Here is a 13,712-nt window from a genome sequence, read left to right on the forward strand (position 1 = left end):
TAATTTTTTATTTATTTATTTTTAATTTGTCCAAGTCATTAAGGTATACTTTCCCCTCCCAGCTTTTTAACATGTTCAGATTAATCTATTTTGATACCACAGTGCATTGTATCAGGCAAGTTACCATAACAACTCCTACAAACATAGACCCTCTCTCACTGTTTGGGTCTGTTATAGGTATATTCCAAAAGAGCTAATGGCCAATTAAGTCTGCCAGCTTTATTGGGATGGAGGGAGGGCAGCAAAAGCCATTCAAGTTTTCTAGAAGACTGGTATTAACAACAAATTAAAGAAAAATTATTTCCACACCTTTCCCCAGCAAGGAATATAGCTTTCATCAAATAATGAAAAGGAAAAAAAGAGCCAGCCACAGCCACAAATCATTTTAAATGGCTCATTAGTGAGTGACTTTTTCACCAGCAACTTATATGAAGTACAAATAAGTGCTGACTTTCTAGCTTCCCTGGATACAGCTCAGCTTTGCAGGCTAAGGGCTCTTAACATATGAGGAATCTGCTACTTAATGCATTTTGGACTACTGAGAAGTCTGGGAAGCAGGTATCTACCAAGTACTTATCTCCAGCCACAGGTTTCTTCTCTATTAATGGGCAAACAAATAATTTCCATCAATTTTCATCCTCTAGGAGGTAACAGTTTAAGCATGTAGACCATTTGTCAAATTAGGTAAGCTAGCATTTGAACACTAGAAGAGAGAATATAGGAATAGAACTTGGTTAAGTCACTACCTGCTTCCCTCAGTACCAGGCTGAAGGCTCAAGAATACCAATAGCATGAGCTTAGAAATGTATTATTATTCTCTCCCCAAAGTTCGGGTTAGCTAAAATGCCACTGCCCCAAACAGCAATTTGCATTTGACATAGCTACCCTCTTGAAATGGAGACTTTCGAAAACCAAAAGGAACCAGGCTGAAACCCAGTTTCTGTGCTCAGAACTTTCAGGTCACTAACAGTAACCTCATTTAGTCTAGGATAGGGGAGCGGAAGAAATACTTGCTAGTGCTGTTCTTAAGAGACGGAAGCAAAACAAGTTTTTAGTCTTCAATGAGGCCTTGCCTAACAGACATTTCAATGAAAGACTACCCTGCAGTCCAAAACTCGTTGGTGACAGATATTAGTACTCCTGATTTTTTGAAAGCTTGTATTAGCTACTGCTTTAACTTCTAACATTCAGCAAGAAAAGTGAAGGCAGTTCAGACTCTTAGTTTACCTTCAACTTCCATTTCATAGTCATGCAATGGACCTGCAAAGCCTTTTTGCAGAGGCACTATTAATGCAAATAAATAGAAGTGTTAATCTAAACTGAAGTAGCTCACTCCATTATTGCTGCAACTTAAAACTTTTCCTAGTACTCACTCTCCTGTTACTTAGTGCTAAAGAGGAAGTACAACAAGCTAATTAGGACATATATGCTAAGCAACAGACACCTGAAATACAGAGCTGCCAAGAATATTTCTGAAAGAGAAGAATTAGGCTACTGGCAGCACTATTATGCAAGGCAGCTTAGGACTCCAACTCTGACGCAGACTAAGCCAGGACTAGTATAGAAGACGTAACACAGAAGAGATGTAAATGGGGGGGTGGGGATTGCTAAAACATGATTAATGCCAATCCAATAGGCAATATCCAACATACTGAGTACAAGCAATCAGCTTGGTACAAAGTTAGATATTGCTTTAGGAGCTTAAACTTAAGCATCCAGACTTAAAAGCATCTCAAAGTAAAGGGTTAAAAAGGTATTATCCAACAGTAAAGTGTCTGTAAGTTTAAGGAGTCAGCCATCAAGAAGCTATGCAGCAAAGGAAGGCATTCAGTATGAAGTTTCTCTGAAACTCACAGTCCAGTTACTACTTCAGTGCTCCAAAGAATTGTGCAACTACAGAGAGGAACAGGAATCCAACAATCTTCTCCCTTTACTGCCCCACACCCTTTTATTCTGACTTCATGATAGATGCACTGACCTGATCTGTGGTAGCTGCAGGATAGACTAAAGATTTAGGATTAGAGTTTTTTCATACATCTCAGAACTCAGAAGCTCTAGCAACAGCCACAACTTCAAGCATTTGGCCACTTCATTCAGGTGCCTAGTAAATGGAAGGAGTCTTAAGGTCCAACTATTGCATCCCAAGAAAAATCTGCACAAGAAACTCAGAACTATTTGATATAGGTATGAAGCTGCAGGAGTTAAAGGGTTGATACACTAGAGAAAACATTTTGATGCCTATTGTTGTAAAGCTAATAAGCCATTTGAAAGAGGGACAGTTAATGTTATTTTTGTCTGAGCCCATTTCTTCCCTTGCTACTAAACTTGAGTGTTAGCAACATTACAATACCAGGTATTACTTGAATTTGGGTTTTCTCTGCGCACCTATTTGGAAACACTTTTGCCCAGGTATGAAGCTTGTGTCTCAGGATTGTCAAAACTGATCTGTTGTAAATTTATAAAGGAAGTCAGCAAATTTTCAAATTAAGAAACAAAAGTGACCTAATGATGAGAAAATCCTGGTCTAGAAAGTGGATCGAGCACAAGTTAAAAGCTTCAGAAGGAGGCTACTCAGTTTCTACATGCAACATATTCAGGTACTATGTGCCATTGTTAGGTGCTTTCAAAAGGAAGAAGCTAGACAGACACTCAGTACACAGTTTTGCAAGTCAAACCACTTAGAGGAGAACCTGAATTGAAACATCCTTTGCCATGATTTCTCTCTGGTATGCACTCATGCCTAGTCATCTGTAGACTAAATCTCAGCCATAAAAGTCTGATTAAGAACCAAGTCTCACATTTTAAACAATCTACCAAAGTTACCTTAATGAGTCTATAAGGAAGTCCAAAAGCTTTCAGTATATTAAGAAGTTTTTGGTCCCGTCATGGATGGGGCATTAAAGGAATTTTATTCTAGCATGCCTTGTAATTGCAACTGAGAAGGCCTTCTATGCCCCCACCCCCTATTAAGACCTTTTACTTCAAAATCTGAGTTTATCCGTCTTTGCTGTACCCTGCAAGGAACCTGAAATCCATTGTTGTAATAGCAAATATTGAACACCACAAGGCTCAAAAGGAGCAGGACACAGCTGTAACTGCAAGTTATAGATAGCTGAAAAGTTGTATAAAACTACAGAAGGACTAGCAGATAGCTTTGGATACTGCTTCAATAAGTGGTAAAATTTTACCCTTCCTTTGAAGAGGCGGCCCAATATTTCCAGTCTCTACTGAACTCCATTTGAATTACTGCGTTTTACTAAATTAACAAATAGATCATATATACCACTGCACCAGTAAGCTTCAGACCCCACTGTCCAGCCCCCTATATAATTAGGGTGTTGTTGCCCTGACCAAGGTACAGGAGGTTAGAGGGGAAAAAAGCAAGTTAGTATTTACCACATGAAATTCAAAGACCAGTCTCCTCTTGAAAAGTAAACCTTGCTTTCATGAAATGATGTACTGTTATCTCTTCAGATATTGTAGCTCTCTTCTTTGGAGAAATGGGCCTGGAGGTAGGTTTGTCTTTGTGGTGAGCCCCGTCTTAGGTGTTTACCACTTAAACTAATTTTCAAGAGGCAGCAAAAAGAGAAAGAAAATAGAATACATCATGGGGTGGAAGGGAAACAAAAACAAAAAAGCAACACACACACCCATCATCTTGTGCTGTGAACATGCATAAGTGCTATTGTCAATTAAGTTAAAAAAAGCTTCAGTTTAAGACAGGAAGCAAGCATGAGATTAAGTGATAAATGAAGGGGACCTTCAAATCCTTCTTGAAGTTGTGCAAGAGTATAGCTATTTGTAAGAGTCACTGTGGTGAATATTCCTTGAATGTGATAAGATTGTAAGACTTAATACCCAGAAGTCTTACAAGTCTGACAAACCCAGAAATCTTCACCCTATAACTAGAGAGGAAGTAAACACCACGTGCCTTTTAAGAGACTTGTGATGAGAATGGCACAGCTCTGTCCTAAAATTAATCTTATTATTCTCTCAAGGAAAACAAAAACAAAAACAAACAACCCCCCCCCCCCACAAAAACATCACCCTAAACCATTTCAGTACTTCGTTTTGTTTTTTTTTAAAAAGTTTTCCCCAAGGACTCCAGTCTTGAGTACATTTCACTGTGTGTTCTAGGAGCGTTTTTCATTTGACTGCAAAAAGCTACCTTCCAAATGTGTGCACTCAAGACTGGTATCTAACTAGCTCAAGCTTCAGGGACATTTGTTAGTCAAACCTTAACTTAAGAAAACAAACAATCTGTTGCTCCTCCAGATGAGCTACACTGCTCAATGGTTTTCAGGAACGAATCATGATCACGGCCCTCAATGAAAAAGTTATGTCCATACATAGACTAGTTCTATATGGCTAAACGTACATGCAGTTCATGCACTGCATGAACTACTAAAAGACAGCTCACCTAAGTACAGTCGTATGGAAAAATGACAAGAATTTAGATGGAAGGAGTAGGGGCTGTGACCTGATGAAACAAGGGGATCAAGTAGTCAAGTGACCCTACTGCTGTTCCAAGCTCAGATACTTCTGTTAAAGTTTGCCGTTTCCTCTCCATAACTAGCCAGCTGTTACCTGGTCTTCTATGTACAACACTTGGATACAAGTCTGCCATAGTTTTCACAACTAGTAATTAAGTTTTCCAGTTTGAGGGCACAGGCCCCTCCCACAACTGAAAGACAGCAAGACTTTCTGCAGCATTTGTGCAGGGAGTACTAAAAAAACTTTGCAAAACTGTTTGGTAGTAGTGTCATGTTGCTTTCAAGGAAATAAGAAATCAAACCACACATTCCCAACAGATAGCCCCCTAGCCAATTGGTAGTTCCCACCACCCATACAATTTCTTGCCTTTCAGAAATTTCCATTAAGAAATACTTGAGTCAGAAATCAGTTACAGGGCAGCCAAGTAGGGTAAGACTGACTATAGGACATGGGAGAGTTTGCAATATGGTAGTTGCTGAAGTTTGCATTACTGACATAAGGTGCTGGTTGGTAGTAACAGGTAACGTTAGTGGCACTAGGAATGATGTTCTGTTCTGCCAGTACTTTGAGTGCCAGTAGAGAGATCAGGTTCAGAGTCTGCCTTCGCTCATGCCCCATGAGGCATACGGTGCTCTCATTCACCACCTGCCGCAGGGTCATGAGGTAGTCATATTTGCTCCTCTCTTCTTTGGAAAAATGGTTCTGAAGATACATCTCTAACTTGCGCTGCTGGTCCAGGATGTCTGGAAAGTCTATGAAGAAGCGTGAACACATGTAGCGCTCTAGCATTTTGATCTCCTCCTGATCCATGGGCCTGAAGTCTCTCACCAGGAGATTGCTATATTTCAGGAGTCCACCACCTCGGATCTCCTCTGGATTCTTAGTAGCAATCAGTTTGTTCTGGAGGTGATCAAAGGCTGCCTCAAAGTCTCCATACATGCTTTCCCCAATCACAGTTGGGTGGAAGCCTTCCGACATGGGATTTTCAGAATAGTCATAGTAAAAAAGCAAGGAGTCCAATATGATTTGGAAAGAATCCACGCTGAACTCAAATTGTCGACGTATGCAGTCAACAAACTTCAGTTCCACATTCCTGCCATGTCTGTTAGAAAGTGATATTAGGCTCCAACGATCAGACTCTGTACACACTTTTACCAGTTTCTGGATGTAGGCTTCTTTCAGAGTCACTGGACTGATCTTGAGCTTGCTCACACCTTCTGGCAAGAAGTTCAAGAGAGATCGTAAGACAACATCTCTGACTAGCTGAAATTCAGCCTCACTTGGAAGAGAGGCTTGAAAAATAAGGTCCAGGTCCTTGCAACCTAGCCCATTATCCTTGACCAGAACATGGCCAGCTGCAGAACCATTCAGTCGGACATCATGCACTTGGATGCCAATCTTAACCAGATTATTGCGGACAGTCTGAACAATGTCCTTCAGGGTTATCTTCAGGGTTGGGAAGCTGCCCCGGCCATGGATTGGAACGACTTCTGTCAGGACCTCATGCAAACGGCTGACCTGCTCCCAGCTCAGTACACTACATGACATGCAGTCTGTATTACTTCCTTGGCCTGCCATTTTAGGGTTTGCTTTTCTCCAGAGAGACTGAGGAGGGGAGAGAAAAAAAAATTTCAAAATTAGGACACATAAAAACAAGAGAAAACAGGATATACATATAGGAAATTTAGGGGTCCTCCCCACCATCAAATTCTAAATTCAATACATTTATCTACATCCCACAAGTTTAAAAATCAGGAAGCCTTTCCTCCAAGAGGATATTTGGTCTATACTGGTATAAAAAGTACCAACACTTTCATGCTCAGTATTGCCTCAAGGCAGATTTAGTATAGCAGGCCTGCTGCAGTCCTATAGGTAGGGACCTACCAAATTCAAGGGAGCTGCCCCTGGTTTCACAGGCAGAAGAACATGCGGCCTAGCAGCTATTTTGCAGGCAGAGCAAAGCACCTCCCCCCATGCCTCTGATTGGCTGAGGGACCCTGGTGACCCCACCTGTTACCCCAATGCAAGGGGCAGGGCTGCATGTTGGACAGCTACTAATTGGTGGCAAGGGGCAGAGCCACATGACCTCATCCCTTCCCTGCCCAGCAGATTGCAGCAGTGCCCTAAAGACTGCTGGCTCCCTCCGAGCATCCACCTTTTTATTTTCCTTAAATTCTCTTCCCCCCTGCTCATGGATTTTGCAGATGTCACCCCCAAAAAAAAAAAAAAAAAAATCACAATTTTAGTAGGTTACTACGTATTGGATGCTGATTCAGAGGACAAGTCATGGAGGAAAGACTATCAACTTTGGCTCAGAGCAAACACCCTAAAAAGGGATTGAATTTCAGAAGTACTGAACAGGTATAGTGCCAGCTGAAATCAATGGGAATTTTAAGTGACCAGCATTTTGAAAACTATAGTTTTATATCAGATTCATCAACTGACACAATACTGAAAAAAGTCCGCATCACTGCTGTACATATACTGTAACTGCATATTCCCAGACCTTAAAGAAATCCAACCCCTTGAAAAATGTAAATCCCTCTTTGCCAATACCTCCAGACATCTTCCTTTTTGTGATGGCTTGCTCACCCTGCACGTCAGTCACACTCATTAGTTAAGCATTGAGTTCTTTCTACTCTTCTGAAAATGTTAAGGCACTTCAGTATCCTGAATATAGTTGCTTCTTGGGTCAAGTGAGAAAAAAGCTAAAGCTATTCCATACTCACCCTAATCTCTTGGAAAGGAATCAATTATGATTATCTAATCTAATGCTACCCTCTTTCAAATATTTAAGTTTGCCCTGGCTTTTTGCTCACTTTCAGAAGAAAGACTGCCAAAGCTTGTTAAATATCTAGCCCAATCTTAAATCAGATTAAGGGTGAAAGAGTAGTGTTACACAAACCTCAGTAGGTTAACATAGGAGGTCCAATATACTGCTTAGACCAGCAATTCTCAACCACAGAACCTTGGGGTGTTAAGATCCTTCTGAGGGTGCTGCAAGGTGCCACACAAGTATTAGCACGGTTAGATTTACAAGCATGATACACATGATAAACACAGAGATTTCAAATAGAAATCCATAGTTTCTGTCTTTGTAACCAAAAAATTGTTATATTATTTTTCGGTAGGCAAAAGGGCAAAAAGCTACGAGTTGGCACTTTCCAAAGTGTGCCTTGACTCTATAAAGATTGAGAAACAGATTGGGACCTTTTAGAGTCTCTTAATCATTGTGTTAAAGTTCAGCTGATGGTAACCAATGTAAGGTCAGTTAGAATTAGAGATCCCTGGAGAACATTTAAAACATGCAAATGTATGGGGGATTGGGAGCAAGAGAAAGGGTATCCTAAATTACTACTGCAATAAGGCTCTTTCTACCGTGACTTGAGGAGCTAGTCCCAAGACTGTTTACTTGCTCCATCTTGGAGTACTGCACCAGGATGCTCTTGCCATTGCAGAGAAGTTTTAGCACCATCTTGCTTATAGAGAATGTTTTTCAGAGTCCCTTAATCTTGTACCATTCTGACAAACAGCCACTTTTGCATCAATACAACAGATGGAATGCCACATCTGTGTCTTGCTGAAGGAAATCAGGTTCTAGATCAGGGGTTAATGAGTTAGTTTAGCTTAATGAGTTTTGATCATCTGTTGAGGGCCACAAAAGGTAGCCCTGCCACTTGACAGATACCCCACACCTTGGTGACCATCTTGGGACTTGAAGTCCTACCACTAACCCCAAATTTTGCCACCAGAAGTCCCTCCCCTTGCCCTCAGAAGTACTCCTTTAGGGGAGGGAGGGGGTCATCATGGAACCAGAAAACCCCTCCCCCAATCAAAATGTATACTAAAAACACAAAACCAAACCCACCATCTACTATAACATATTTGAATTTTAGTTTAAAAAGTTTGACCTGATTTACATGTTTGTGTAGTGTATATAGAGGTGATTGCATAATAGCTCAAGATAAGTCTTACTCTTGTATATCATATGTGAAGGGTATGGTTGAGGGAGTGTATGCATGCACACATGTGGTGCACTGTTGGGAGTGGGGGAGAGAGCACAGGGGAAGGGTATGCGGGAGGTGCACCCTGGTTCCATCATGCAGGGCTTCCCATGGCTCAGGTGCAGCTCCCAGGACTTGGTCAGAGCCACTTGTGCACTGCTGAGGGAAGCCCCATGTGATGGAGTCAGTGGCCTGGCCTACTCCCTGCTGCCAGATGCAACTCAGCCGGGAACAGGGTAGAGCTCACCTGGCTTGACTGCACAGGGCTCCCCACCACTCCCAGAGGAGTCCAGAGAGCTGTACATGGTGGCAGGGAGTGGGGAAGGTCACCATAGGGCTCTCCCCACCAGTGCACAAGTCCCATGAGCTGCATGTGAGTCATGGGGAACCCTGTGCAATGGAACCAGGCCAACCCCCCGTTCCCATAGACCCAGGTTCTGCATTTCCACCACCCTGTCTGGTGCAGGGCCCACACTCTGGACTCCTGCCAGCCCTGGCCCAGTGCTCTGGACTCCCACCCACCATCACTTCCCTACCTGCTGCCCAGAACACTGCAGCAGCAACAGGAGGAGCTGCTGGTGACCAGGAGAACCAAGCAGTTCCTCAGGCAGCTGCAGCAGCCCTGCCTGGAAGCTGTGAACACTGGCTGGAGCCAACGGCCTCCTGCCAGCAAAAGCAGGAGCACAGTACACTGCGCTCCAGCAGAGCAGGGGGAACCACAGGCTGGGCAGAGGCAATTCATTGGTGGGTGCCTACCTGTGAACTGGATGAAGTTACCCAGCATGCTAGATCTGACCTGTGGACCATATTTTGCCACCCCTCTTCTAAATCCATTCTTCCACAGCCTCACAGAGGCAGTGAGCAAGTCATTGGACCCATGTCACTCCTCACCTGTAGGAAGGAGGCAACATCCACCCCACACATTGCATTTCAATCTTAAGGGCTTGTGGAAGTGCTTGGAGGTCCATTGAAGGCATCATGAGATTTCAATGGGAATGGTGCAAGCATGCAACTGAAAGGAAAGGAAAGATGGGTACCTAGAGCCACACAGGTTTGTCTATTGTGGTTGCTGGCTAACCACTTAATGGCTTTCCATTAGTGATTGAATGCTGTTTGATACCAATAATTAAGACCAAATGCTTAGCACTTCTCAGATGCAAGTGACTCTGAAATAATGGTATCAAAGACTCACAGGCCAGGTGTTGCACAGTCCCCAGAGGCATCAATCAAGTGTCCTGACACTACTGCCATAGCAAGGTCTTCTTGGCCACCTCAAAGATTTGGGGCAGGGGGCAAGGCACAGAAGGAGTGCTGAGAAATTGTATTAGACTTCTAAAATGCTTCAACCCCCAATATTCCACAGGGCTCTAGATTACTGGAGACCAAAGCCTGAGGCCCTCCATGCCATCTTTGCATCTTACACATGGGGTGCTACAAGAACGTTTAGGTACTTCGTGGTCATACACAATTAGGGTTGGAAGAGATCTGAAATGACTCCTGTTCCACCCTTTCCCAACATCAGGCCAAGCAAGGAGAAAACCCACAGACTCATGAACTAGTGCATTTAATACATCAGTCTGGCAAAAGAATTTTAACTCCATTTTGTCTTTGTGCTGTTTCTCCTGTTGTCAGTTACTTCTGCAGGAAAGGGATGATGGCACTGTCATTTTCTCCAGAGGGAGTTTTAGACATACAGAAGGTACTCTGTGCCAAACTTAAAAGCTAGGCATGGAGATTCATTCAAGTCCTCCTCCCTTAAAGAAAAAAAAAAAAAAAAAGAAAACTCCCCAAATGCCTATGTGAAGAGCAGACCCATCACAAAGGCACCACCATCTGCTAACTTCAGCTAGCAGGTTTCTAATAGGTTTGGCACAGGCCTATTTGTTATGTTCAAGGGATGGTGGGCCAGCACCCACCAAGAAACACTATAAGCCTCCCTTAAAAAGGTAGGCCACCAAGAAAGTAACAATTAATTCCTTGGGACAAAATAAAAACAAAAACAGGGAAGGGAGTGAAGTCAAAGGTTCACAATAAGCGATCTGCAGGAGGCACAGAGCAGAGCACACCAACCCTTGACCAAATCCAAGGATGCAGCAGACACTGCCCAGTGAAGCTCAACCCAGAGGCATGAGGAGGCAACCCAGCCGCTCAGTGCACGGGCTTTCGTACTCGCGCAGCTCCTGGAAGGGCCTGCCCCGCGCCGGCCCGCGCTGCGCGCTCCTTCCCGGCTCTCGGCCCGGGCCACGGAGGTGGCTACAAGCGGCCGAACCCCGCGCTCATCTTCCCCACGACGCCGCCCCGGAGGCCGGGCAGCACGACAGGCCCCGGCGGCGCCTCCTGATCAGCTTCATGCCGCCGCCGGGCCGGGGGCTCCTCAGCGCGCGCGCTCAAGGCGCCGGCGACAGGTTCGAGGAGAGAACGGCACAGCTTCCCGGCCGACCCGGACGCCGCAGGCTGAGCCCGAGCCGCCCCCGCACTACGGCGCTCGCGGCCCGCCACTCACCTCACCTCACCTCACCTCACCGCTCTGCTCAGCTCAGCTCAGTCCACCACGCCACATGCCGCTCACCGCGCGGCCGCCCCTTTGTAGCTGTTCCCGGGCCCGCCTCCTCGCCGCCTGAGCGCAGTGGGGCCGCCCCGTGCGAGCTGGTCCAGCAGGTGCGGAGCGGAGAGCCAAGGCACCCGGGACTTCCCACAAAGGCCCTTGCCCGTACCCAGAGGCACCCCTGCTGCGGGAGGGGACGGGCCTGCGCTAGAGGGGAGGGAGCAGGGGCGCAGTGCGGGGGCAGAGGGAGACTCCCGCCTGCTTTGGAGACTCGAAGAAGCCCCTGGCAGCTAGGGCACTGGTGGCATCTCCTGCACCCCCTTTTCCCCCTCTTAGATCCAGCTATGGGTGTGGGCTTCGTGGCTGTTAGTGACACCTTGCAGCACATAGGCAGGAACCATAGTAGTACACCCTGACACCAAACTCACTGAGATGGAGTGCAGGTCCCTTGGAGACCCCAGAGCTCTTCAAGACCAAGGGAAATTTGGCCAGGAGGAGGCAGGAGAGAGAACCCACAGCAAGAGTGTGAAAAGGAAGCTCACCTGTGTAGTACCTGCTTCCTCTTGTTCTTTGTCTTCTTTTTTTTACATCCTTCATGGAGTCCAACACTTGTCCTTCCCACCTTCTCCTTCTCTCCATCCATCCACCCACCAGGCCTCATTGCCTCAAGATGCTAGCTGAACTCTTGCAGGCAGAGAACAAAGGACCTGTCTTTTGAAATGGCAGGCTTATTTCAACCATGTGTGCTGGCAGGCATAGGCACAGAAGAGGAGCAAAAATCCTACAAGTAACCAAGGCGGGTAAGTTTCTTTGGGTAGATGTGATATCTTTTATTAGACCAACTGGGTACTTGGAAAAAATTTCTTAGCAAGTCTCTCTTCCTCAGGCATAGGAAGTCTCTGCTGTTCTGAGACCTCCAAGGAATGAGAGAAGCTAAAAGTGCAGAGGGATGTCAGTGAAAATATAAATAGGTAGAGATAAGCAAGACAAAAGGAAAAGTAGGGAGGGGGAAGAGAGTAGGGGGGGGAAAAGTCAAGGGTGACAACAGATAAAATACAACGTGAAGAAGAGGCAGTCTGTGAAAAAGGGAATAGTTGATGAGGAAAGCAGGAATGGGGAAAGCTAAAAGTGTGACAGGATGTCAGTGAAAATCTAAAAGGGTAGAAGTAGGAAAACAAAAGGTAAAGCAAGGAAGGAAGGGGGAAGAAAACAGGCGGGGGGAAAGGCCAAAGGGAAAACACTACAGAGGTAATAATACAAGGTAAAAAAGCAACAAAAAGGCAAAGGTGGGGAACCAGGAAGAAAAAGGGCAGGGAATGTGAGAGGTTGGGTCAGGTAGGTACCATATGACTCAAATGTCAGGCAGGTTATAATGTGTCATAAATCCAATGTCTATATTGAGTCCGTGATTTTTAGTATCCAGTAGGTTGATGAACTGAAGTTCATAGGCTCCTCTACGAAAGGTGTGTTGTAAGTTACCTTTAAAGATTACAACTGGGGGAGGGAGTGATTGTCCTGTGAGAAATGTGTCCCCACAGGTAGTTGAGTATTCTTGTCTTTGATATATTTCCAGTGTGCACTCATTCCGGTGCACAGTTGCTGTTTGGTTTCTCCAACATATTTTCCATATTTTCCATCACGGCATTTGATGCACTGGATGAGCTATATAACATTTCTGGAGGTGCAGGTGTAGGACTCAGGAATGGTGATGGTTCTGTTGTGGGGTGTAGTAATTGTGGGGGTGGTGGAGATGTGTTGGCAGGTTTTGTATTTCTTGTCCTGGCCTGGTCTGGATCCATTCAGTGCGAGTTTGCTTCTGGTGATGATGAGCTTAGCAAGGTTCAGTGCTTGTTTAAAACCTAGGATGGGTGGTTCTGGAAAGATCTCTTTAAGAATAAAGTAAGCAATCAAAACAGTAAAATAAGCAACCAAAACAGCCAAATGCATGTTTTTGGCAGTGCCAGCAGATACTGACTTTTTTGCTAGAAATTCTATGTTACAAACGGAAAAATAAACGGTGACCAATACATTGCCTTTCCAATAAAACAAAATTTAAAATAATCGTTGCAAGCCTTCCAATAACTGATCATTTGGATGTTTTGTGTGAAAAAGCCCTGTTCAGGCTTCCCCTGCTTTATGCTGTACATGAATTTCTGGAAAATGGTGCATAACTCGAATTCACATAAAGGGAACCCACTTTACAATGTAACAAATAGGGATATGGTCCAAGACCTCAACTGTACTGACCCCCAGACCTATTTTTACCACTTTTACAAGACCAACACAAGCACAGGGCACTATCGTAATGGGGATGACAACTACAGAAACGAATGTCACAGATGAAGAGCAAGGAGCACAGATCCACATAGGAGACTATATTTTGGTGAACGTCACTCCCGCAACACTGTACAAAGCAGCTGACTGCAGGCTTCCACCACACTGATCACCTAAGAGTGAATTTACCTTGCATATAATTAATTTTTGGTATAAAAAGGGTCATCGCATAAGAGTGAATCCACATGTACAGAACCTGCATAAAGTGAGGGAAACCTGTATATTTATAATGCAAGTCATGGCTATCCAAGTTCTGAGTGGCTGGAGGCCACAGCTCCCCCTGCCCCCCAAGTCATACATTGTGGGTCATGCTGCCTTAGGCTTTATATTGCATG

The 13,712-nt window shown here is 44.6% G+C and overlaps 1 protein-coding gene and 1 pseudogene across 4 annotated transcripts; both read right to left on the reverse strand.

Annotated features, from left to right (window-relative positions):
• On the reverse strand, positions 1 to 11,184 carry TENT5C (terminal nucleotidyltransferase 5C). 4 transcript variants are annotated; one of them, XM_090053834.1, is made up of 2 exons: positions 11,017 to 11,184; positions 1 to 6,099 (listed from the first exon to the last, which is right to left on the reverse strand). In XM_090053834.1, the coding sequence occupies exon 2, from the start codon at positions 6,070 to 6,072 to the stop codon at positions 4,900 to 4,902; it is 1,173 nt and encodes a 390-aa protein (XP_089909960.1). In that variant the 5' UTR covers positions 6,073 to 6,099; positions 11,017 to 11,184; the 3' UTR covers positions 1 to 4,899. The 4 variants fall into 4 exon arrangements, with proteins under 4 accessions (XP_089909960.1, XP_089909953.1, XP_089909948.1 ...); XM_090053827.1 differs by having other exon boundaries at positions 11,012 to 11,184; XM_090053822.1 differs by having other exon boundaries at positions 11,007 to 11,184.
• Positions 10,752 to 13,712, reverse strand: part of LOC149873966 (uncharacterized) — a 19,917-nt pseudogene continuing 16,956 nt past the window's right edge.

The sequence above is a fragment of the Crocodylus siamensis genome, chromosome 1 (assembly GCF_052110815.1).
Source record: "Crocodylus siamensis isolate JL-2025a chromosome 1, ASM5211081v1, whole genome shotgun sequence".
Lineage (NCBI taxonomy): Eukaryota > Metazoa > Chordata > Crocodylia > Crocodylidae > Crocodylus > Crocodylus siamensis.